Here is a 21,626-nt window from a genome sequence, read left to right as displayed (position 1 = left end):
TTATAATGAACTTGTTGGACTTTTTAAACCACTAGGTCGCCCACTTCGACTCCGAGTTTCGACCCGGCCTCTTCAAAATTTTTACAGTCTCCTCAGTCAAACATCATGGCATCTGTAGGTAGTGTTCTCATAAGCCAGGGCCATGAGTTGATTTCCGCTCGGCTTCAATCCCGCGGACAGCCTCAAAATTCATCGTATTTATGGCAATGGGTAGGCCACTCAGTGGTCATTGTGACGGCCCTTGCATTTGGTTTGGCATTCTTCTGGGTGAGTCGGTATTCGGACCAAGAATAAGAACTATTTAAACTGATTGAAGATCTGGAATAGGTGGAGTATACCTGCAATCATGTGATTGCGACTCTGGCCGCTGTCGAAGACTCGAACCCAGATATATATGTTCGGCTCGACTGCGAAGCTTCTAATGATTCCTGCGACCCTAATGGGGCCGAGCCCACGGCGGCACCAGCCACTAAGCCTATCACCAGGGGGTTACGCTCGGCCGTTAAGCACCTACGCGCCCGTGGTGGCATCAGGTCATGCTTTCGTGGATTTCGTATGTATGTGGCCTTCACCGGGTGGGATATGGGCTTGGGATTTATACTTCCAGCCTTTCTTCCTGTGATGACCCACTCTCCGATCAGTGTATTTCTTGGGAGGTTTGTCGCTAGCATGTTCCTGGCCACCTGGCACATGGCTTGGGTTCATCTTGTGATCGCCGACCCATCTCCTAGGAGCTCCTACCGGCGAATGCTGGGCCACCGGTATTGGCTTAGAATTGCTCCTGCAGCTGCCTTGTACAATTCCCTCATGTGTGCGACTTTCTCTCTACCCATAGCCGCTGCAGAGCTCTCTCATGGGACCGTCATGAACGTTACCAGCCCGAACCCTGAAAAGCTTCTCGGCTTCCTAGTCAAGGGCATCCTCCCAGCTATACTTTTCCTAGTGCTTTCGATTCCCGCTAGGGCCATATTCACTCGGGTGGCTGCCTCGATGCTGCCCGAGGAGGATGACCCGATCGTGCCCTTCGACCGTCCGTTTGGCGGCAAGGTGAAACCCGCAACGGTGGGTGGTGACAGCGGCCATCTCAGCCTGCAAGATGCCTGGACTAGCTTTGATCGGGCTGCTCGCATTCGCTACGTTAAAGTCACGCTAAAGGCTCTTGCTATTGAGGTTGCACTAGGCGTAGTTGGGACCCTTCTAATCATGGGCGAGGTGACTTTGAGCTCAAAATTATTTAATTAAGTACGGTTTTATCCCTCTTGGGTTCAAGTAGTTCCTCAATATAATGGATTCGGCATATGGAAGAGGAGCCATCCCACGAAATTTGGTTATATAGCGCACATAACGAGTCATATATATGGGGTGGGAAATTTTCAGTGGAGTAAGTGCAGTGGACCGTTGGTGCAGTAATCTCTGGGCCCAATCTGACTAGTAGACAAACCCACGAATCAGGTGTAGAGGGTTGGGAAGTACCGATGGACCTAGGATCTTAAATCCTTTTTCCTGGTTCTACTCTGTACCTGACCACTATATAATCATGTGGGGCCAATAGAGGGTATCAAGGAGACCGAATTGTGGTAAGCAAATGAATAGCAATAATAACCATCTCTTACGAAACCCTCAATAAGAACCTTGCTGAGCGCATTAGTAGCCTTATTATACATCTTCTACAAGTTCTAAGTAGATATGAAGTAGCTCGTAGGAGGACTGGTATAACACCATTAATTAGTACTCAATAAGGTAAAAGACACAAAGCGATAGTACAGTCAATTGTTCATAAGACTAAAAGGAGCCCATATTCCCTATTATAAAGACAACCTACTACTCTGCTTTACTACCGGGAAACGACCCATTGGCAGTACTATACACTATGGATCTAGCCAAGGCACAACCTTTTACGTCCACACCACCAGGGCTCACAAGCCCACACTCACCTCCCCATAAGCCTTATCTCCAAAGTCCTCAAAATCGGATAAAAGACCCCCACCGAAGCAAAAACGAGATAATCCCCCACATCCCCACCACTCTTCCCAATCTTCTTCGCCACGGGCGACACATACTACAACAAATAAAATCCAAATTAGCTATACCCTCCCTTAAGGACCCCAATCACTCCCAAACAACCAATACCAAAGATGGAAGGAGAAAAAGAGAGAAGAAAGAAAGAAAGAGCCTACCCAAGTCTGAGACATCCCCAAAAACGAGAACCCGATTCCAATCAACAAAGCCGCCGTACCCGCAATCCCAACAGGCATACGCTTCGGATCCTGCCAGGCGCTGAGATCGTAACCGCCGAGACGGGGCCGGAACCAGAAGTGCTCGATGGCGAGGATGAGGCCGAAGGCGAGGGTCCAGTAGCCGAGGATGGCGAGGAAATTGTCGATGATGGCTTCGAGCTTGTTGCGGCCGCCCCAGGCGAGGGCGAGCACGATTATGGACATTAGGGCACACCAGATGAAGCGCGGGATGGCCAGGAAGTGTTTGCCCCAGAGCTGGATGCAGAGGGCGCTGGAGTAAATGTTTGCTATTACGTTTGCGACTGTGGTATCTCAGTTAAGTCTTGTTTGTTTATCTTTCTTGTCTTTTTTTTTGTCCATTGGTAGCGGGCAGCTGGTCGTGTTACTTACGGAAGGTTAGGGCGAATATGGTACAGGCGAATTTGGCCCAGCCCGATGGTCGGAGTGTGGCTAGGATTAGCGCGCCTGTTCCTTTTGTGTTGTAGATTGCTGACATTTCGTCGTTGGAAGTGATGATGCCCCCGAAATGATTCCCCAATGTGCCGACGAAGACGGTTGGAAGCACTTGGCCGAAGTAGGTGAGGGAGAAGACGAGCCACTTGTTGGTGTCCGCTGGGTAGTGGATGTAGTAATCGCCTGCGATGGGACACCACGAGCAGGCGACGCCGAAGACAACGGCGAAATAGCTCAGACAGGCCCCGCTGTAATCGATGCCGCTGAGTTTGCTCAGCCCGGGGGTGGGAGTAAAGTATCGGGCGGACTGACCCCATGTCACACAAATAAGCACCAGGGCAACGATCCAGGCGTATCGTTCGTAGTGATGGATGAGAGTAAAGCCGCAAAAGGATACGAGAAAGCCGATCGCGACGATGATGACGATCCCCGCTGCCAGTGGGATGGAACCGCCAGACACGGCGACGAGGAGCTGGCCTCCGACCACCGCGGCAATCACCGCGTATCCGCCATTGACGATGATGTTCAGCAGGCCGCAGAACTTCGCTCCCCAGATGCCGAATGCATAGCGGGCAACGGCCACCTGGCGCAGGCCGCTGGGTGGACTCAGCGTCGCAGTAAATGCGGGTACAATGGTTCCGAGGAGAGCCGCGAAGATAGTCAGGATGACTGAGGTGTGCACCGAGAGGCCGAAGATAGGGCCCAGCGAGCCGATCGGGATCAGGGTTGGGCTTATCAGGACGGAGAACCAAAAGAACATCATCTGAGTGGGGTCGGGCGCGTCAGTCGAGCTTCATGCTTTTGACAAGAACAAGAGAATGACCTCCATGCTCACCTCTGAACACTATTAGGTACATACATTCAATTTCTGTGGTGGCCGTCGCTTATCTTCTGGTACTCGCTCGACTCCCATGGCCTCCACGCCCAATCTGCGGTCGATCCACGTCTCGAAATTGCGCAGCGATCGCAATAGGCCATTGCCTTCTTGCATATGCCTTACACGCTTCTCACCCTCATCGCCCGGGTCAACTGCAGTGTTCGTGTGCTCGGTGGGTGACTCGAGGGAGCCCTCGTGCGACTCGATGCCCACATGCCAGAGGCTTTTTTGTTCGCGCTCAATCTCCATTTCTGTGATCCGGCCACGATGTGAGGAAAGGCAAGAGGAGGGGAATCAGAGAAATAAAGAATAGCGAAAGCGTGGTAGCACGAATAGAGCGGGGCATGGGGACATTAACAAGCAAGAAGTTCTTCTATTAGACGTGCACTCTTATCGGTCGGTTTGTGGTTCCGTTGGCGGGGATCTGAAAAAGAAATCCTCCGAATGAGACCTCAACCCTGGCTAGCGTCATTCCTGCGAATCCCTTGCATGATGCTTGCATATTATCGCGCTGAGACAGCTGGCGTGGTGAGACCAGTAATTTCAAGTAGGATGAGTGGGCCTATATGGACTAGGATAAGATTGCATCAGTACCGGGCATAGACGCCAGTGAGATTCCTATAACTTATTGTAACCTCTCATCCCAAAGATTGCCGTCACATAGACAGCTCAGGGTTTATACAATAGCATCCTGATAGTGATATTTAATTGAATTAATGTTACATAAGAAGCATGTGGACAACAGTCAGATACGACGTAGGACTTTTGACACGGCGATGACAGCGGCAGCCTCGGCCCGCAGGTCCAGTTTTCTGCAGATCAACATAACATTCAGGTGGGCCCCAATAAGCTAAAGGAACGCTACAACCGCCTAAGAGCGTTGGGATGTAAACTAAGCAGACCGAGACCAGGTTTAATTCCCTTGCACGTAACCCTGTCTATATCCAGGCTAAGTTATCATAGGAAGAAAAACTTTTCTCGGGGAGCGTTGACAAAGTAAGACATGCTGACAGCATGTCCCCATATATAACACAACATGGCCTTCTTTCCCCGTTGTCGGCAGGTGAGTTGGACCGATGTGACCGGATAGTTCAGCATGCACGACGACCGCCTGGTGGAATCATGGACCTGGTTTGCGGTCACCAGTGTTGTGGTTATCTGGCGATAGTAAGCGGTAACCTTCGCTCCGTTGCTCGATCTGACATCCGTCTCCAGTATTTCCAGGGGTATGCTCTTGGGTGGGGTGAAGGGGCTGATGGTGGAGGACTATCTTATGTTTTTGACTTATGTAGGTTGACTATGGCTAGATCATTCGCATAAGAAATACTGAATATGCAGACAGGGCTTCTACACCAACTTCATCGTCTGGGTCAACATTCAAGCAAAACACCCCAAAACGAACATCTTGCCGCCTACAGGAATGCAGGGCCTTACCGAACAAGACATTCAGGACCGCGTATACGGAAGCAAAATCACATTTGTGCTAGAACAATCCATGGTATTGGTGCAATGGGGGTGCAAAGCCTGTATGATCCTGGTGTACTACCGACTAACGTACGTGGAATATCTCTGCGACTCGCTTTCTCCGAGCGGCTCTTGAATAGTTGAGACGCCCATGCTGATAATAGTTGTAGGTCAGGAACAAAGATGGCCATACCAGTCAAGATCCTGATGGCTTACATTGCAGTAAGCTTCGCAATAGTAGAAATATTCTACTATGGCGTCTGGTGCCGGCCATTTTCCAATTACTTCGCCGTCAAAGCGGACAATGACCGTGAGCAAGGATGGATATCTCCGGAGGAGATCGCATGCTGACATACATAGCTCAATGCGAGGGTGCCCAGCATCATCTAATCATGTCCTATGTCTTCAATCTAACCTCAGACCTGGCCATGCTTTGCATCCCGATACCAGTGTTTCTCAGCTTACAATTGCTTTGGAGGAAGTATGCTCCAAACCAAAATTTTAGTTCCAGTCATATGAGTCAGAAGCTGACATCGGGGCAGAAAGCTAGCCCTCTTGTGTGTATTCGGTCTAGGGATCTTTGTCGTGGTCGCAGCGACACTAAGTCGATACTACTGTTTCACTCATCCGAATAGTATCTTGTGGATCTTCTGGTACGTGAGGGAGGCCAGCACCGCCGTCATTGTGACCAACGCGCCCAACTGCTATACTCTCCTGCGCCGTATCCTAAAAGTGCACGGCTTCACCATCTTCGGCACTTACATAGCACTTCGTCGGAAACCAACCCATTCCCGTGCGAGCGGTCCGCCGAACGAGCTGGCCCAATTCTCGGTCAGTCGGTCAAGGAAACCCACCATGTCGTCGGAAAGCACGGAGCACATCACACGGGAAGACAAAGCTTTGGAAATTTGGCGGCACACGCAGGTGGCGGTGTACGAGGATTTGGAGGACTCGGGGACAACCATGGAACAAGACAGGAGAGGTGTCTATGGGGATAGGACAGGACTGGCCTCGTCGACAGTGACAACGGGGGAAGTTGGCTTATCTAGGCAGAACTTACCTGAATTAAAGGTGCAACGGTAATCAAATTCTTGACAGTCAACGGGACGCTGGAAGCTGGTAATCTTCAGCTCTGATTCATCAGTCGGTGTTCAATGAAATAATGTAGTAGACCTGAGAACCGCGACCTGATTCCTGACATATCAGTAGCATGCACCATGACATACAACTTTCAAAGAATGATGGGAGCCCGGTGTAACTTTGGAGTTCTTGTCTCCTGTGCCCGACGACGGTCTGTTGTCTCTATTCCGTGGTTGAGGGAAGACCCTTTGCAAATCTCCCTTGTACTACATCTATGAACTTAGCAGAGAACTTTCTTAATACTATAAAAACAAGCTATCTATTCTAAACAGCCTCTGAGCCTCCGCCAGACGCAGGCACCCTTCATTAAACTTCAAAAGCTCATTCCGTAGCCGAACAGAGGCTTGGCCTTTTGTTCACTGTCAAGCTCATCCCGTGTGCCCCGATCGAGTCATTATAGAAAGCTGTTGCCCAGGATCCCAACTTTGATGTTCGCAATTTCTTTCTCGACCGGAAGCCAGCGCTTCCTGTCATTACTATCTTGTACAGGAACGTAGCCAACGCGCCATCACATCCTAGTCCAAGCGTTGGTCTAACTTTTGTGTTAGAGCTTACCTCGACAAAGAAACCCCATATAATAGCTAAGTTAAATAACTCAGACGGACGTGCACAACCAACCTAGAGCCCCGATATAAAAAAATAAGATAAATATTCCGCTCAAGCCCAGCACAAAGCTACTTCCCCTTGCAGTTCTCAGTACCTTCAATATCATCCTCACGACACCATCGCCCTACTCCCTTTTTCACAAACTCAATCAAGCACAATGTATCGAAGCCTGATCACCCTCATCACCCTCTACCTATCAGCCGTAGTAGTCGCCGGTAAAGACCCATCTAAAAAACCAATCGAGGATTCCAAGCCAGAAAGAGGCAACATCAATACCAAATGCCACGGCATCTACATCAACGGCGAAAAACCCTCAATCGCGGGCGAAGGTGTCCAGCGCCCTGTCAACGCAAACGGCCAACCACCACCCATGGCCATTCGACCTCCCAGCACCCCACAGTCCATTTGGGCTACATGCGACCGTCGCATTCAGGGGTCAAGGACTTCAAAACTAGACTTGAATTTATGTCTGGGGTGGAATCCAACAACCGAAGAACTTATCCCGCAGTCCCGTGGAAACGGAATCACCAAGGGCGACTGTTCCAGTTGCTTTTATGCGAAGCCTAACCTTCAGTGTGTGTGTGGGGTTAAGAAGAAGGAGGATGATAGGATCGCTGTTAGTTTGGGTGAGTGTCCAGCATTTCATGTTCGGTAGTGGAGACTGTTGTTGTTACTAACTGGCAGGGTATAGATAAAGTAGTAGAGGCTACTCATGATGGGTTTTTGGCTTGCTTTGAACATACCGGGACCCAGGTTTCGTTGGATCAGTGGGCTACTAGTTGAGAGGTTTGAGATGCGTAGGTGCTAGTGATACCTAATTGGTCGGTGTGTTTGTTACTGGACTTTTGGTTGAGGGTTTGGTCTTAGTCTTGTTGTTTTGATTATTTGCTTGCAGTTTGGGTATTGGGATCGGAGATCCTGTGCTTGTCTAATTCTATGATCGGCGACATGGTCGCTGGCATTCCTATCTTCCTGTTCTTCAGTTCCGGGTATGTTTAGGATAGTATAGGATCATAATACAGTTGCTTTCTAGAGGTACTAACACTACTAAATGGTATACCGGTGGAGGTATATTAGTGCTTTCTACGGCTAACTGGCTAAATGTATCCATATCCTTACGCGTCAACACAGAACTTGCGCTTCATCGATCGGTGCGTATCTACATCCCCTGCTAGAATGAACAGGCAAAATAAGAATGGTATGTGATCCACATGTATAAAGTTAAGATCAAGTGTGCAACAGCATGCTGTCAGGAATCTAAAGAGGCTGTAAAGAAAGGAAAGTAAGAAAAGAGGAGAACAGAAGATTGGTCTGGAACCCGCGTCCACCCTTCCTATTACCCAACAGTTTGCAAGGACAATCATTTCCACAACTCTAATGACAAGAGACAGAAGAGCAGAAAGGTCATACGAGCCGGATGTTTGAAGTAATACCCTTATCTGATGGTACCTTTCCTAAAAGAAAGCCGGTGTAGGTATGAGACCAGTGGAGCTTACAGAGCTAAGGAAAGGCTCTAGACAAGGTTCGCGGATGACAAAAATACCTGCATCACAGTCAGGAGTCAGGGGTGGTCAGATAAAGGACCTTGTGGAACCATATTGGACAAATAGTCATACCTTGATGTTAGTGGAGATACAAAACCTGAGATCCTCTGTACCTAGAGGCATCTAGATGGCAAGTGACAATCCATACGTGGGTACAGTCTTTGTTCCTTTCTTCCTTGTGTTACAAAATGGATTCTAGTTGGGTTATATAGAGATTTTTATCCAGTCAAGCTATATTGTATTGCAGAGGATGTTTGATAAATAATCCAGCCAAGACACCATCATGATGAATTTTCAATTCTTTTGAACTCTTACTTATCTATAGCTTGCATGCATCTATCGATTATCAATCATATCATGACCCTTTAGACCTCCGTCCCTAAAGCTATTGGCTGTACCTTGCAACCCCTGAAGCAAAACTCAAACTGCCCTTCCCGTTTGCCCCAACTTAAAATCCTGAGAGAAGCTGTTGCCCTGCGCCCCAGCTTGGCGTCACAAAGAATCTTAATCATAACAGCAAAATTGAATTCTCAGGGTGAAAAAAGGCAATACAATTGATATAAGCCTCCCCTGAAGCTGAGAGAAGCGATGTCTAGATTCACATAAATAGTCTTTGCTAGGCCCGAGCATAATCATTCTAAGGCCCAACCCTTGTTCTTCCCAGCATCTTGCCTTTTCAAAAATTTCATTGCTTAGTCAAAGCAAAATGCATCATTTCATAATTATCATTACTCTATATCTCGCAGCCGTGGTAGCCGGAGGCGGAATCCTATCAAAACCCAAGGAACCTCCATCTGACGAAGGCATACCAATGACAGACATGAACCCCGGCTCTTCCGGAGACTTATCCAAAACGAACGACGCTGCCAAAAGAGGAGCATTACATGACGAATGCCGCTACCTCAAAGTCCACATAACCTCAGCCGAATCGTCAGCAAAGAGCCCAGCAAAAGATACCACAAAGGGGACTACAAAAGGACCCACCGCAATAACAAACTCATATCGCCAAGTCCTATTAAAAGCTGACTGTCGTCGACCCATATCAGACCCCAAGAAAGCATTCCCGGACGGAGACTGGCGGGAGACAAGACTGGACTTGGACAAGTGTGTCGGTTGGAATCCACAAACACAGAAGTTCACGCCGGAGTCTGATGGTAAGGGTCTCATGAAGGGGGATTGCTGGAGCTGTGATTATTTTACTGAAGTCATGGGTGAAACACATAAGGGGGAGTTCGAGTGTTATTGTGATAATGTGGAGAAGAAGTCGAAGCATAAGATACCTCATTCGAAGGAGAAGTCGCTGAAGGTTAAGTTTGATCTTGGTATGTTTTCCTGTTCAGTTGGGCTTGAAGGGGCTTTATATTCTAATAAGTGGTTATAGATTCTGTGTTGTGGTCGAAGGATGGTCGTTTGAATTGCCACAAGCACATTGGCTCTTAAATTGGAGATTTGGGGTAGAAAGGGTCATGATGAGGAGGTTTAGGGCGTCCTGTCAAGGGCTATGTTTGTTCCGTTTCTAGGGGATGGACGCAATATGTGAGGATGTTAAGTATGCTGTGCTAGGCTGCTTGTATGGTCCCCTCCACACTGGGAACTTGGGAGTTGGTAGTGGTTAGCAGATATGTATGGTGGTCATGTAGTAAGAGCAAGAGAAATCCGCAATAATAATATAACTTCCCCATTTAATGCGCCTTCATGACTTTTCGTTTACTTTGCTAAGATAGCCAAGGCCACCCCACGACCTGCTGCCCTTTATATATGAAACTAAGCAATGCCTATCAGCATTGAAGAAACAACATCTTAAAACGAGCGTAAAGGAAGAATTTACAAGATCGAGTGAAATAGTTTATTAATGATATTCAAACCATAGCGCCGCTAACCCATGCATAGGTACAAAAGGATAACAACAGCGCAATCTATATCATGCAAATCGCTCATCCCAAAGCAAAATTAAATACTTAAAACCCCCACTGCGCAATCCAGTTTTCCATCAGCTCGGCCGAAATCGGCCCCAATCCCCTCATAGTCTCGCTTGCCTCCTTCGTTCTCTCCACACTAACATCGGCCGATAACATGCCCTCGGCGCTTGACAAGCCGCGGTAGAAATCAAGAAGTTTCAGAGCTGGCTTTTCCCGAACATCTTGGTCGGACGGGTTCTTGATAGATTCCAGATCGCTGATCCATTCGCCAAAGGGAACTGTCTTTGTGTTGTATTCAGACTCGATGGCGGGAATGAGCGAAGACCACGCCGCGTGATTAGGGTTCATGAGGTGGAAGAAGGCGTTCGGTGTCTCGGCGAGAGATCTCCGGCGGGTCTGAAGAGCTTCAACTGTAATTTGGGCCAATTTATCCTGTGACTAAATTAGCAAGACATTGGTATAATAGGAGGTAACTAAAGGCTTACAACAGGAACCCAATCAATAGGTATCGAACCAAGATTACTCGGAACCTTTCCGAGAGCCTTAGACGTCGCAACAATAGTCGGCAGCCATTCATCGGGATTCCAAAGTCCACTCTTCGTAGTTGGGCCAGCAATCTGCCCAACTCTAAAGATAGTAGTAGGCACGCGAGCCTTCTCGGATGCAATGACACACATGCGTTCCGAGACATGTTTGGATTCGCCGTATCCCTGATTCAGCACCACTTCGTCGTTCTCCAGTGGGAGTTCGGGGACGACGGCTCCCATCTCCGAGGTCCAGGCGCCGATTGTAGCGACGGATGAGACAAAGGAGAGGTGTGCGTTGTATATGCTTTCGAGGCTGAAGGAGATGAACTCTCGGACGCCTTTGATGTGAGGGTTTTCGAAGGATTCGAGGGGATGGTTGAAATTGACTTTCCAGGCGTTGTGGATGATGAGGTCGACTGTGTTTAGGAGGGTGGCGTATTTTGTATCGTCGATCCCAAAATGTGGTTCTCCGAAGGAAACCTTGAGAAATTCGACTCTTGATGGGTCGGAGAGGGGGGCTGCATTGAGGCCCTTTTCCTTGAAGCTTTGGATTTGGCGTGACTGGGCGTCGGATCGGTTGAAACAGTAGACTTTGGAGACATTCTCATTGGTCAAGAGAGTATGCAGGAGATAGGCGCCCAGAGAGCCTGTCGATCCGGTTAAGATGACTGTCGATGTAGAAGGGAGTTGAGCCCGGGTGTGAGGGCGTGCTGGGATGTCCTCTGTGTATTTCACTACCATGTTCTGAATTCGCTCGTGACGGGGGATTCTCACGAGCGAGTCGCCAGCGATAATCTTAACGAGAAATTGCGCTAACTGGGTGACTGTTGAATGGGCATAAATGTGCTGAGCTGTGATCCGTGGGCGATCGCCAGCGGGCACTTGAAAAGAGACAGCGTTACGAAGTATCGTGGCAAGCTGGATGGTTTGTAAGGAGTCAAGACCTGCAGAATACAAGTCTTCGTCGTTGTCAATTGTCTCCCGGTCGAGCAGAGAGCAAACGGTCTCATTGACGTATTGTGCGATGTTGTCCAACGAGATGCTTTCAGGAAGTGACCGATTCAATTGTTGATCGGCAGAAGCGTATATAGCATCGATCTCTTCCTTATAATCTCTGTTCACAGCCTGACGCTGTGTTGTACCCTTGGGCGTCGTCTTGAAGGGTTTCTCAGGGGAGGACAGCTTGATCATAGTTCTCGTAATACGTCCATAGTTCGGCACGGTCTCATTTGCTCGTTCAACCACAGGCCATATTTCATCAATGAATGCAGTCTCATCGATAGTCTTCCCTTGTTCGTTCCAGTGTGGTTCAACCAGCAACGAAGTCTGAAACCGACCCTGGCCGATCAGGACCGCCCGACAGATCTTTGGGTGACACTCAACCATCTTTTCCAAAGTTACCGGGTTGAGCTTTTCACCGTTACTGAGCACAATCACATCATCAAAGCGACCATGGTACTTCCACAACTTAGGGTTAGATGGGTGTTGCACAAACAAGTCCTTCGATGCATATTCTGTCCTGTCAGGAAAGGTATGGAAGATGCCATGGATAGCCCGAGAGTTCTGTCTCCGAGGAATGACAAGCTCATACAACTCCTCGCCTATATGCTGCATCTCCACACCGTAGGCAGGGTTCCACTCGAAATAGCCCCAGTTTCCTTCTCCCTCTGGGACCAGAGAGCTGATGATGCCCATTTCACTCGAGCCTAAGAGGGTCACTACATTGGTGTAGGGGAGGAGTCGGTTGCCGATATCTGCAGCCAGAGGAGCGCCCGCATAAATGACTGCATTTAGTGTTCCAAGGCAGTCCAATCCAGCCTGGGTTTGGCTTATGTCTTCCAGGATGGCTGGGGCGAGTAAGGTAATAGTTGGACTGGTTGCGCGTATCGTACCCAGGACGAGGTCAACCGACACCGGCTTGTCGGGCAGGGTGACAAAAGGGGTGTTATGGAAGATAGCAGATGTAAGGCCGTATAGGCCCATGAGGTGAAAGAAAGGAGTGGTAACAAGCACAAGATTGTTAGAGCTAGGATCGTTTGGCGCGGCTACACGACGGCCTGCAGGGGTAGGTAGAAAGCCAACAGAGTCTAGAGTTGCGACGAACCCGTGCGTCAAGGGAACGGGCTTTGGCATTCCTGTGGTCACACATGTTAACAATGGCTCGCTTTCAATCAAGCTGTATTGTTTGTTCGCATACCTGTTGTTCCGGAACTATGAATGATAAAGGCAACATCGTCCTCGGCCTCAGCGAAGGTTTTAGTAACAGGATATGGCTCTGGTACGTTGCTACAGTTGAGGATATCAGCTGTTGCTGGTACCTCGTAAAAGTCTGTGCCGTTGAGGAAGTGCTTCATCCCTGATATCTGCTGCTGTTTGTCATGGCTGTAGAAGAATTTCCGACACCCGGTCACACCCAGGATATGTTGGTAGGCTTCGTCAGAAAGTCGACTTGAAGGGAGTAAAGGCTATTTTCAAATGAACATCAGATTATATCAGGACATAGCGACTTTTTGGTAATCTTACCTTATAGCCTGTCTTATCGCATGCCAGAATAAAGATCAGATAGAGAATGTCATTCCGACCCATGTATGCCACAGTTTCCTTGTTCTGGGCCTTTCCGATCTGCTCCTCAATCCACCATGAGAGTGCATTGACTGCATGGGCAAGATCAGCGAACGACACATCCCGGAAACCTTGTGATACCTCTAGATTATTAGGGATAACACCAAGCTTCTTCTCGGGGTTGAACTGAGCAACTTCATCAACGACGTCGGTGAGAAGGCGCTTTCCGGCGTTGATAGGAGTCTGTGGGTGTTCCATTGCTGTGAGAGAAATAATACTTTGGGATGATGCGAGCTGAAACAATCGATGAAAGTAATGCAAAGATGGATATTAGAGAAACGCTGAGAGAAAACAATGCTGTTGTTATTTCACAGTACGTCGACAGGGAGACATCTAGGTCGATTTATATCTCGTCAAAGATGATAAAAATTTTTTTGTTTCCTTGCCTCCTGCCTTTGAAACAGCTCTGGGCCGGTTATCCAGCGGGTATACTCCGTCCAACCCGTTATCCGCGAAGATTGTGGCACTAGCGGTTGTGCGCTGTTATGGTGGGTGGTCGGTGCATAAGCTCCCGAAGGCAAAAGTGGAGACCCTAGACCAACTGGCTCATACAAGGGAGATGGCGAAGTACAGGCAGCAAGAAAAGACGCATTCAAAACCAAAGGCAAATCACTATCGATCAATGAAGCCAACGAAGCCGTGGAGGCTACTTATGTACAATCTAGACCTTCATCATGAATAGTTACACTATGAACCTGGTGCCGGTTCAAAGTTACATACTTCAGTCTCTCTAGGTCTGTCCCAGGGAAATACTACTTGGCACAAAGCTTAACTCAACACAAGCAAAGCCGAGAGGAGATCCCGTTCATCTGAAGAATGCCTAATTGTAAACTAATTGACGATCTAGATGCGCTAGGGCTACGCAGAGGCAGTGTGGAGCTGATGCGACTTGATATCATGGTCGGTTAATTCCCGGGAGAGGTTTCCAAAGACGGCAATATGCTCCCTATCAAATCGGTTTCGGAACCTTATCACCACGTGATCCTCATTCATCTTACCGCTTTGGGACTGTTTTAAGACGGGTTTCGGCATGCCGAGGGTGCCCTAATCCAAAGGATCGACAACCTAACACTCGATAGAAGGTCCACAGTGGGGAATAGGTTTTGGTCTGATTATGGCTCATATTGTAAGAAAATAGAGCACACGCGTTGGAGTGATGTAAAAATGACTCGAGATGGGCCCGGATAAAGTTCACGGCAGTTGGTAGAAAGAGGGGCGTTCCTGGAACCATTGATGATCGTAGGTCGTGCTTGGGTCCACCTTCTTTTCAATTTCTGACTCCTGTCCATTCCGGTAGAGAAATCCATGACAGAATATGGGGTTGCCGTTGATGAAAGGCTTTCAAGGGTTCTGCTATAGTTTTCATCGGCCAGCCGAATATACAATTTCCGAGAAAAGTTCACAACTACCTTGTCTTTGGAGTGTTACGGCTTTTTCCAGATTTCCATCATCAGCTGTAACCTGGAGGTATGACCCATTGAGATAACCTATATGCAAACCCTGTTAGAGATACAATTATATATCACAATAACTATGAATGATATAATATGTTGTGTATCAGGATGCAGATGGATACAAACATGACTTACTAAAACACAGCACATATTACATATAAACGAACAAACGCAAATATAAAGTGAAGCTAAGCTACCATATTCAGCTATCGCTCAACACCTCCCCGAAGACCTTGAACTCCACCAGCCGAACCTTTTTCTCGTCTTGTGGCGCGAAAACAAGTCGGATCTTATCCGTGTCGACGCCGTCCCAAGTAGCCCGGGTAATTCCGTTCGCAACCGGGGAACTATAATTGGCGTTTGACACCTCGGACCACTCGCCGGACACGTTGACCTGAACACTGTATTTCTCCGGAGCATCAAAGCCTTGCGTGCTATTGGCGAAAAAGGCAATCTCTGCGCTGGCAGTCTTGGTTGAAGACTCGAAGCTGATCTGGTACCAGAGCTCACTGCCATTTCCAGCGGGTGTATCCCATCCGTTCGCGACGTCGGACTCCGGGAAGAACCAGACTCGTCCGTCGATGGCGGCGTGGACGGCGTCGGTGTCTGCATCTGCGACGGAGACAGTGCCTTGGGGATATGAGGTTGAATTCTGCTGTACAGAGACAGCTATAGGGCGGTTAATTGCCGGCGGAGTTTCCCGGGTGATGCTGGTAGTGATACGGGTCAAGCTTGGTGATGTGGAAACAACCTTGCCATCCACCTCGACTACTAGCCCCGATGTGCCGTAGCGGTCACCATTGGCATCCCACTGAACGGCGATTTCGTGGCCATGGTAGAGAATGCGCTCGGCGCGGAAGTATGTCACGACTTCTGGGTCTGCCTGCGGATTCACCTCAAGCACATCGTCAGCGCGAGGACGGATGCCAACAAGTCCGGAGAGGACGAGGTCAACATAGCCGGAATGGAAGTAGTGGGGGGAACGCGCCAATCCGACGATCGGACTGCCTGTATCGGCGTCATAGTCTTCTTCCAGGTCTAGGATACCACCTCGATCCGGGTTATAGTGTAATTGGGCATACTGTTGTAGCAAGTTCGTGTAGTCGGTCCTCGTGACGAGGTTGGCAGCAGCAGATGTGTTGTAGTGGTCGAGCAAGTTAGCGAGAGCCGATAGGACTTGAGTGGTCTGGTAAGGCCAGGCAGGACCGTTCCACTGGCACTCGCGTTTGTCGCCCTCATAGCGGTATTGTTTCATGTAGTATTCGTAGCTCGGCTCATTGGTGCGTAGGCCGTGGGCGCCCGCAAACTTCTCGCTATCCAAGAGATGTTTCCACGCTTGAGCGAACTCCTCCGTGTCATCGGGTAAATCGTGTGTCCAGGGAACGTAGCCCACCAGCTCGCGGCCTCGAATAAAGTCCCAGTATGTCACATACTCATTATCCACCTTGTACCGATCAATGAAGTGCTGGAAGGTGCTATTCCACAATGTGTCCTGAACAGTCCCCTTGATGTCGGCCGCCTGCTGCTGATACTCATTGGCCACATCGTCCTGACCCAGTAACTTAGCCAGGTTGGCAATCGCCAACGCGTTCGCATATTGGTAGCTGTTGATGCTGGGCCGGAAGGCATTTCCTCCTGTGAAACCATCCGCGCCACCAGATGCGTCGATGCTAGCAATCGTGTATTCAGTCGCATCAGTAAGTGGCTGTATCCAGTACAGGGATTTAGAAGTGTCGTATCCTCCCGTGTCCATGGTGGTGGTGTTCCATCCCTTGAAGACCTCCTGCATGGTGTCTAAGTGGGCGGTAGCATCATCTGCTACCCCATCGACCAGATACCCCTGCCACACTCCGTCGGCCATACTCTCAGAGAACTGGTATGGGTTCTTATAAGGGCCATAGAGAAAACTTGCGTAATCGCTCTTGAACCGACGATCACGACACCACCGACCTTCACGCAGATGGAAATTGGCGGCATCAATCAGCAAAGCTGACGGCTGAGTCTGCCAGCCGACATCATTCAGAAATTCAGTGGAGATGTACCCGTTGGCACCCAGGTCACGCTGGTGGGCACGGAAGATATTCCACCGGTAGTAATAAACATCCTGGATATCGGAAGCACTGGACTCGAAGAGCGGAATCCGGTCGCGATACCACGGTGCATCATTACCAAAATATTGAGCTGTAAGAGCATCTGCATCCAACCCAGCAGCCTGCAAAAACAAGCTGGCCCAAGCCAGGCCTTTCATGCAGTTCATTTTCGCCGATTGTACCTGCGCATCACACTATATGCCGAGGACAGGGCGCCATTTATAGCTTCAACTGCAATTCTTGGCTCTCCGGCGGGGAGACCACGCATCAGACGATGGCCATTCTAATTCAGGATGCGCTTCACGGTAAATTACCCCGAGTGGCTATTGAAGTGCCGATCGGAGGACAATTGAATTGCGCTAAATTGGTTCGATAATCCATAATTTGGTCTCCTGTGTCGGAGCCCCGCATGGCGTTTCTTCACTCCTGTGGGGTTGTTCACGAACCCCGACTTTTTAATTTATGATAACGCAATGGCAGAGCCTAATTTCCCCAGTGCGTCATATATTTCGGTTATTAGTTTGGATTAAATCTCCCCCTGGTACGATGTCCAATTGCCGTCTCTACTTTTCGCTTTGTCGCGCCGCCTCTTGTAACTTTCGCATATACACTTCTGACTGAGCAGAATATGGACATCGCTTGCGAATCGCTTCCCCATACCGATAAAAAATAAACGGAAAAGGCATGCATGCGACCGTCAGAAATGCGGGGATTGAGGAGGCCCAGTGAATCCCTAGTCCATCATACATATACGTCGTGAAAAGCGGAAAAATTCCTCCAAACAGAGATCGCAGAACAGCGTTAGCCGCCAAGACCGACGCCGCGAAAATAGTATAAGAATCGATAAGATAACCCATGATGCCAAGGTAGAGAAGAACAATCCCACAGCCGAAAGGAACGCCGGCTGCTATACTAGCCATCCAGTGAGTGGAGGGTGAGTTGGTCCACGCGAACCAGAAGAGACCGACGGGAATACACACTGCAGAGAGCATCACCGGTGGCAGGCGAGACTCTGGAGGCGCGAACCCTCCATGCCTTTGGACCGTTCGCATATAACGCCTGTTGTCCGGAATTGTGTAGATTGTTCCAACAATCATACCCACCGCAATGCCCATGAAGGCGAGTCCTCCCACGCCTTGGTTCCATCCCCGACCACGTTGGTACACGATAGGAAACGCGGCAAACATCATAAAGAGCGCGCCGTAAATGATCGCAATGTATATAGATAACATAAATACAATAGGCTCTCGAAACAGTAAGACCCAAGGTCTCAGCAACGATGTGGCAAACATCCGTTTCAAAGAAACGCCATCTTCATTCTCGACATCTAGCTTTGATCGATAAACCATGCCAGTTTTCTGAGAGAGACGCTTTGCTCTTTGGCGAAGAAGAACTGGTGCGTAGGTTTCGGGAACGAAGCATGTCAACACAACCCACAACACTCCTGAGAGCGCAGCTAGGAAGCCCTCCACCCATTTCCATCCAGCATTCATTCCCAGGAAACCACCGATAACTGGTCCAATGGCAGGCCCCATGAAAGGTGCTGCTGCAAAAAGGCATAGGGCAAGTCCCCGTTGCTCAGCTCGAAACATATCGCTAATCACACCCCCGGCATTGGTCAGGGGTGATGATCCCGCTGTGCCTGCTAGAAAACGCAGAACCAACAAGGTCTGTATATTCTGCGCACCAGCACATCCAGCCAGGAAAACCGTCATCGCGCCAAATGACACAATAAAGGGATATTGTCGGCCAATAAATTCGCTTAGCGGAGCCCAGAACAATGGTCCGAGTGCAAAGCCTATGACAAAAAGCGATAGTCCCAGTGTTGCAATCTCCGTGCCGACATCCAAGCCTTCCATCACTTGTTTTGTAGATCCAGAATATGCTGAGGAAGCGAGGGCAACGGCCAATGTTGCTGTGGAGACAACGACCGTAATACCGACCTTCTTGAATGTCGTAAAGAGCATAGGGTTTCTGGGGTCATTTGGCAGCCAGGATACCAGGAAGGGATCTGTTTCCGTCCCTGACCCAGGATAATTGTGCTGCAGAACATCCCAAGTAATTGCTCCTTGGTCGAGCACTTGGCGCCAGAAGGGGATGTGTCGCTCACAGTTTGGCTTGGTCCATTCCAATTGATTTTCTGGGTCCATTCCCATGGTCCGTACGATTAGCCAAGTGAGTTGACTCTGTCGCAAAAACCGTTCTTCAGCGCGGAAGAACCACGATGGGAACCATGCTGGGTATTTATTAGGAAATCTGCTCAGCCGGCAGTCTATCCGGGCGATATGCCAAGACTACGATCGGTCAGGCTTGCATTATGGTCTATAATTGGCCAAGGTGACCGAAATCGCGCCCGAAGGCTGACATCCAATATATGTCCTATCCCCGGATAGGACAAGGATGGTCGTGTCATCAAATCGCCTTAACTCCGTGGTCCCGTCAGCACTCGGCACACAATCCCGGGTTGCTATTTCTGGTGTGTTGTTTTCATCTTATACTCGGACACTCGTACATTCAATTTGTTTTACAGTTTGTCGGCAAATCATCGGTTCAAGTGAAGTTCTCATAGAGTTAGCTGTAGATCAATTGGTAACTGTAGGGTATCATCCGCCTATTTATCACCTCTTCTTGTTGAAGGTGATCCGTAAAGCCAAACGATGAAAGTATTGTACGTGTATCCATCCTTCCAAGTATTTCCTCAGAACTTGGGCCTACTTATGATTAGCTTAAAATCGTATCCAATGCACCTTGGTTAGCTAAATGAGGAGAGCGAACGAATCCCCAGCCAAGTCAACAGAAAGGCGTAAAAAAGGTCACAATTCCACCTTCCTTTTCCTCTCTACGGAATATCGGATCCATACTGGCAAATCTCTTTAACCCATGATATCTACATTGGCACGTCAAATACACCTATTAACCGATTGGAAGTTCCACCACAGGACCCTTGTATACCTTCCTAGCCCGGACAAGATAATACAACAAACTCAGCAGAATAACACCTCCCATTCCCACTACACTGTAGTTCATTGACTCGGCCGATACATTATTCATGGGCGGCCAGAAACTGAAGAAGACTGCGATAGTCATAAAGATCACAGCAAAGGTATTAATGAAGATACCACAAATTCCCGGAACATGAAAGGGACCCCAGACAAGCTGGGCTCCGGCTGTATTGATTAGAGTATGCTCACTCTTAGACCCACTGATTCCACCCGTGCAGCGTCGCCAGAGTAGAAGGCTAGCCGCAATCAGGTATGATGAAAACAAGCCCGAGGTGGACAAGGACATCAAATCATTGAATGCTAGGTCAGAGCCGATACCAATGAGACTCAGCAGACACGTAATGATGGTGGTGATGGTGACAGCATATGCTGGAATTGCGGTACGAGGGGTGACCTTCGTCCACACTCGCCATCCAGGGATGCCCCGGTCACGCGCAAAGGACCAGAACTGCCGCGATGTCGAGGCCAGCATACCAGCTGAGGAACAACTGCCCATTGCAACTATAATGGAACCTGCTGCAGCGGTGCCCGCGACAGACCCGGTTGCCTGGTGGAATATAGTCAGGAAGGGGACTCGAGCCTCGAGGGCCCCCTTGATATCCTCGACGCAAAAGAGCAAAGCGATCAGCATGCTGAAGCCGAGTGTGCCATTGATTACCACCGTGAGCATCAACGACAAGGGCACAGCAATGGAGGCATTAGTAATTTCTTCAGATAGCTGGAACGTGTTAACTATCGGACCCGTCAATTTTTAGACTCTGTTCGTACATGTACCGCGGCATCGCCCCCTGCAAAAGCAAAGACAGGGCCAATCAGGCCAACAAAGAAAGAAAGACCCTGAGAGGGCCATTGGCCTTCGTTTAGAAATTGGGAAAAGACTTGCTCGGCTGTGTTGTGATTCGCCATGTAGACCATTGGAATTCTTCCTGGATAAGCAGAAAACTTCACACGTTCATGGGACATGGTTTGTACTTACAGGATCGCAAAGAATCCCAGAATATGGAGAATTAGAATTGCGCCTTCAAATCGCGGCAATACCTTTCCTCCAGCGATGTTGATGATAAAACCAAAAAGTGCAATTGCATAGCCGATCAGTACCTGACGCCATATTTTAGGCTGGTATGATGGGTTGGTGAGCGTCACCAGCGTCTCGATATAGTTTCCACCCAGGTAGCAGACGGTCGCGTAAGTGGCCTGCCAGCCAATTACCGTAAGCCAGCCTTAGGGATATCTTCGGTTAGATCTGTACACTCCGAAAATATCATTCTTTTGGTTCATTCACGAATTCCACTCACCTGTGATGTAACTGAAAATTTTCATCGTCGACTGAGGTGCGAGCATTGAGCACCAATGGTACTGCCCTCCTGATGTTGGTGCCCTGAAGGTTGTTCTTTAGAACGGTGTGTCTTTTATGTCGTTAAGGAATCTCTCACATTGACACAAGTTCTGATATTACTACAAATGTCGCGGCGATACCGAACCAGACGAAAATGTAACCATAGACACTGCCAGCAGGACCACCGCTATTTTTTTATCAGCCTGGGTTGCAATTTGATAGACGGGATCTCATGTACTTTTGAAAGTTTTGGAGAAACAGCCTTTTCAGAAAATGATGCTTGAGTTAGTAGAGCCACGAAAGGCAGGTGATATGGTAGAGCCCTACGTCGTTACAGACTCCCATGTGATCAGGA

General features: G+C 48.9%; 9 protein-coding genes across 9 annotated transcripts; 4 read left to right on the top strand and 5 right to left on the bottom strand.

Moving 5' to 3' along the window:
* Window positions 1-3: 3 nt before the first annotated feature.
* On the top strand, window positions 4-1,498 carry BDV38DRAFT_237035 (uncharacterized protein; the record flags this gene model as incomplete). The annotated part of the gene is made up of 2 exons (XM_032053533.1): window positions 4-267; window positions 328-1,498. Coding segments are annotated over exons 1-2 (1,073 nt in total), but the record flags the coding sequence as incomplete, so codon positions are not given.
* Window positions 1,499-1,807: 309 nt separating this feature from the next.
* Window positions 1,808-4,105, bottom strand: BDV38DRAFT_237030 (purine-cytosine permease family protein). Its single transcript, XM_032053532.1, has 4 exons — window positions 3,550-4,105; window positions 2,628-3,453; window positions 2,178-2,539; window positions 1,808-2,059 (listed from the first exon to the last, which is right to left on the bottom strand). Exons 1-4 carry the CDS (start codon window positions 3,814-3,816, stop codon window positions 1,931-1,933), a joined length of 1,584 nt encoding a protein of 527 aa, XP_031917591.1. The 5' UTR covers window positions 3,817-4,105; the 3' UTR covers window positions 1,808-1,930.
* Window positions 4,106-4,622: 517 nt separating this feature from the next.
* On the top strand, window positions 4,623-6,185 carry BDV38DRAFT_237029 (uncharacterized protein). Its single transcript, XM_032053531.1, has 6 exons — window positions 4,623-4,734; window positions 4,783-4,855; window positions 4,910-5,121; window positions 5,202-5,341; window positions 5,392-5,512; window positions 5,574-6,185. Exons 1-6 carry the CDS (start codon window positions 4,664-4,666, stop codon window positions 6,112-6,114), a joined length of 1,158 nt encoding a protein of 385 aa, XP_031917590.1. The 5' UTR covers window positions 4,623-4,663; the 3' UTR covers window positions 6,115-6,185.
* A 749-nt stretch (window positions 6,186-6,934) lies between these two features.
* On the top strand, window positions 6,935-7,560 carry BDV38DRAFT_278882 (uncharacterized protein; the record flags this gene model as incomplete). Its single annotated transcript, XM_032058854.1, has 2 exons — window positions 6,935-7,403; window positions 7,469-7,560. 2 exons carry the CDS (start codon window positions 6,935-6,937, stop codon window positions 7,558-7,560), a joined length of 561 nt encoding a protein of 186 aa, XP_031917589.1.
* Window positions 7,561-9,027: 1,467 nt separating this feature from the next.
* BDV38DRAFT_278881 (uncharacterized protein) lies at window positions 9,028-9,761 on the top strand (the record flags this gene model as incomplete). The annotated part of the gene is made up of 2 exons (XM_032058853.1): window positions 9,028-9,643; window positions 9,703-9,761. 2 exons carry the CDS (start codon window positions 9,028-9,030, stop codon window positions 9,759-9,761), a joined length of 675 nt encoding a protein of 224 aa, XP_031917588.1.
* Window positions 9,762-10,151: 390 nt separating this feature from the next.
* BDV38DRAFT_237023 (putative NRPS-like enzyme) lies at window positions 10,152-13,710 on the bottom strand. Its single transcript, XM_032053530.1, has 4 exons — window positions 13,291-13,710; window positions 12,965-13,232; window positions 10,726-12,902; window positions 10,152-10,672 (listed from the first exon to the last, which is right to left on the bottom strand). The coding sequence occupies exons 1-4, from the start codon at window positions 13,585-13,587 to the stop codon at window positions 10,280-10,282; spliced, it is 3,135 nt and encodes a 1,044-aa protein (XP_031917587.1). The 5' UTR covers window positions 13,588-13,710; the 3' UTR covers window positions 10,152-10,279.
* Window positions 13,711-14,832: 1,122 nt separating this feature from the next.
* BDV38DRAFT_189084 (Six-hairpin glycosidase-like protein) lies at window positions 14,833-17,298 on the bottom strand. The gene has a single exon (XM_032052232.1). The coding sequence runs from the start codon at window positions 17,098-17,100 to the stop codon at window positions 15,046-15,048; it is 2,055 nt and encodes a 684-aa protein (XP_031917586.1). The 5' UTR covers window positions 17,101-17,298; the 3' UTR covers window positions 14,833-15,045.
* A 198-nt stretch (window positions 17,299-17,496) lies between these two features.
* On the bottom strand, window positions 17,497-19,083 carry BDV38DRAFT_268332 (MFS transporter; the record flags this gene model as incomplete). The annotated part of the gene is made up of 1 exon (XM_032056752.1): window positions 17,497-19,083. One exon carries the CDS (start codon window positions 19,081-19,083, stop codon window positions 17,497-17,499), a length of 1,587 nt encoding a protein of 528 aa, XP_031917585.1.
* Window positions 19,084-19,846: 763 nt separating this feature from the next.
* BDV38DRAFT_296204 (amino acid/polyamine transporter I) lies at window positions 19,847-21,462 on the bottom strand (the record flags this gene model as incomplete). Its single annotated transcript, XM_032062882.1, has 5 exons — window positions 21,369-21,462; window positions 21,231-21,313; window positions 20,912-21,155; window positions 20,710-20,857; window positions 19,847-20,653 (listed from the first exon to the last, which is right to left on the bottom strand). Coding segments are annotated over exons 1-5 (1,284 nt in total). The 5' UTR covers window positions 21,371-21,462.
* Window positions 21,463-21,626: the final 164 nt, after the last annotated feature.

Source organism: Aspergillus pseudotamarii (assembly GCF_009193445.1).
Source record: "Aspergillus pseudotamarii strain CBS 117625 unplaced genomic scaffold BDV38scaffold_7, whole genome shotgun sequence".
Taxonomy (NCBI): Eukaryota; Fungi; Ascomycota; class Eurotiomycetes; order Eurotiales; family Aspergillaceae; genus Aspergillus; species Aspergillus pseudotamarii.
The sequence above is the reverse complement of the archived record's forward strand: the minus strand, read 5'-3'. Positions and strand labels throughout refer to the sequence as shown.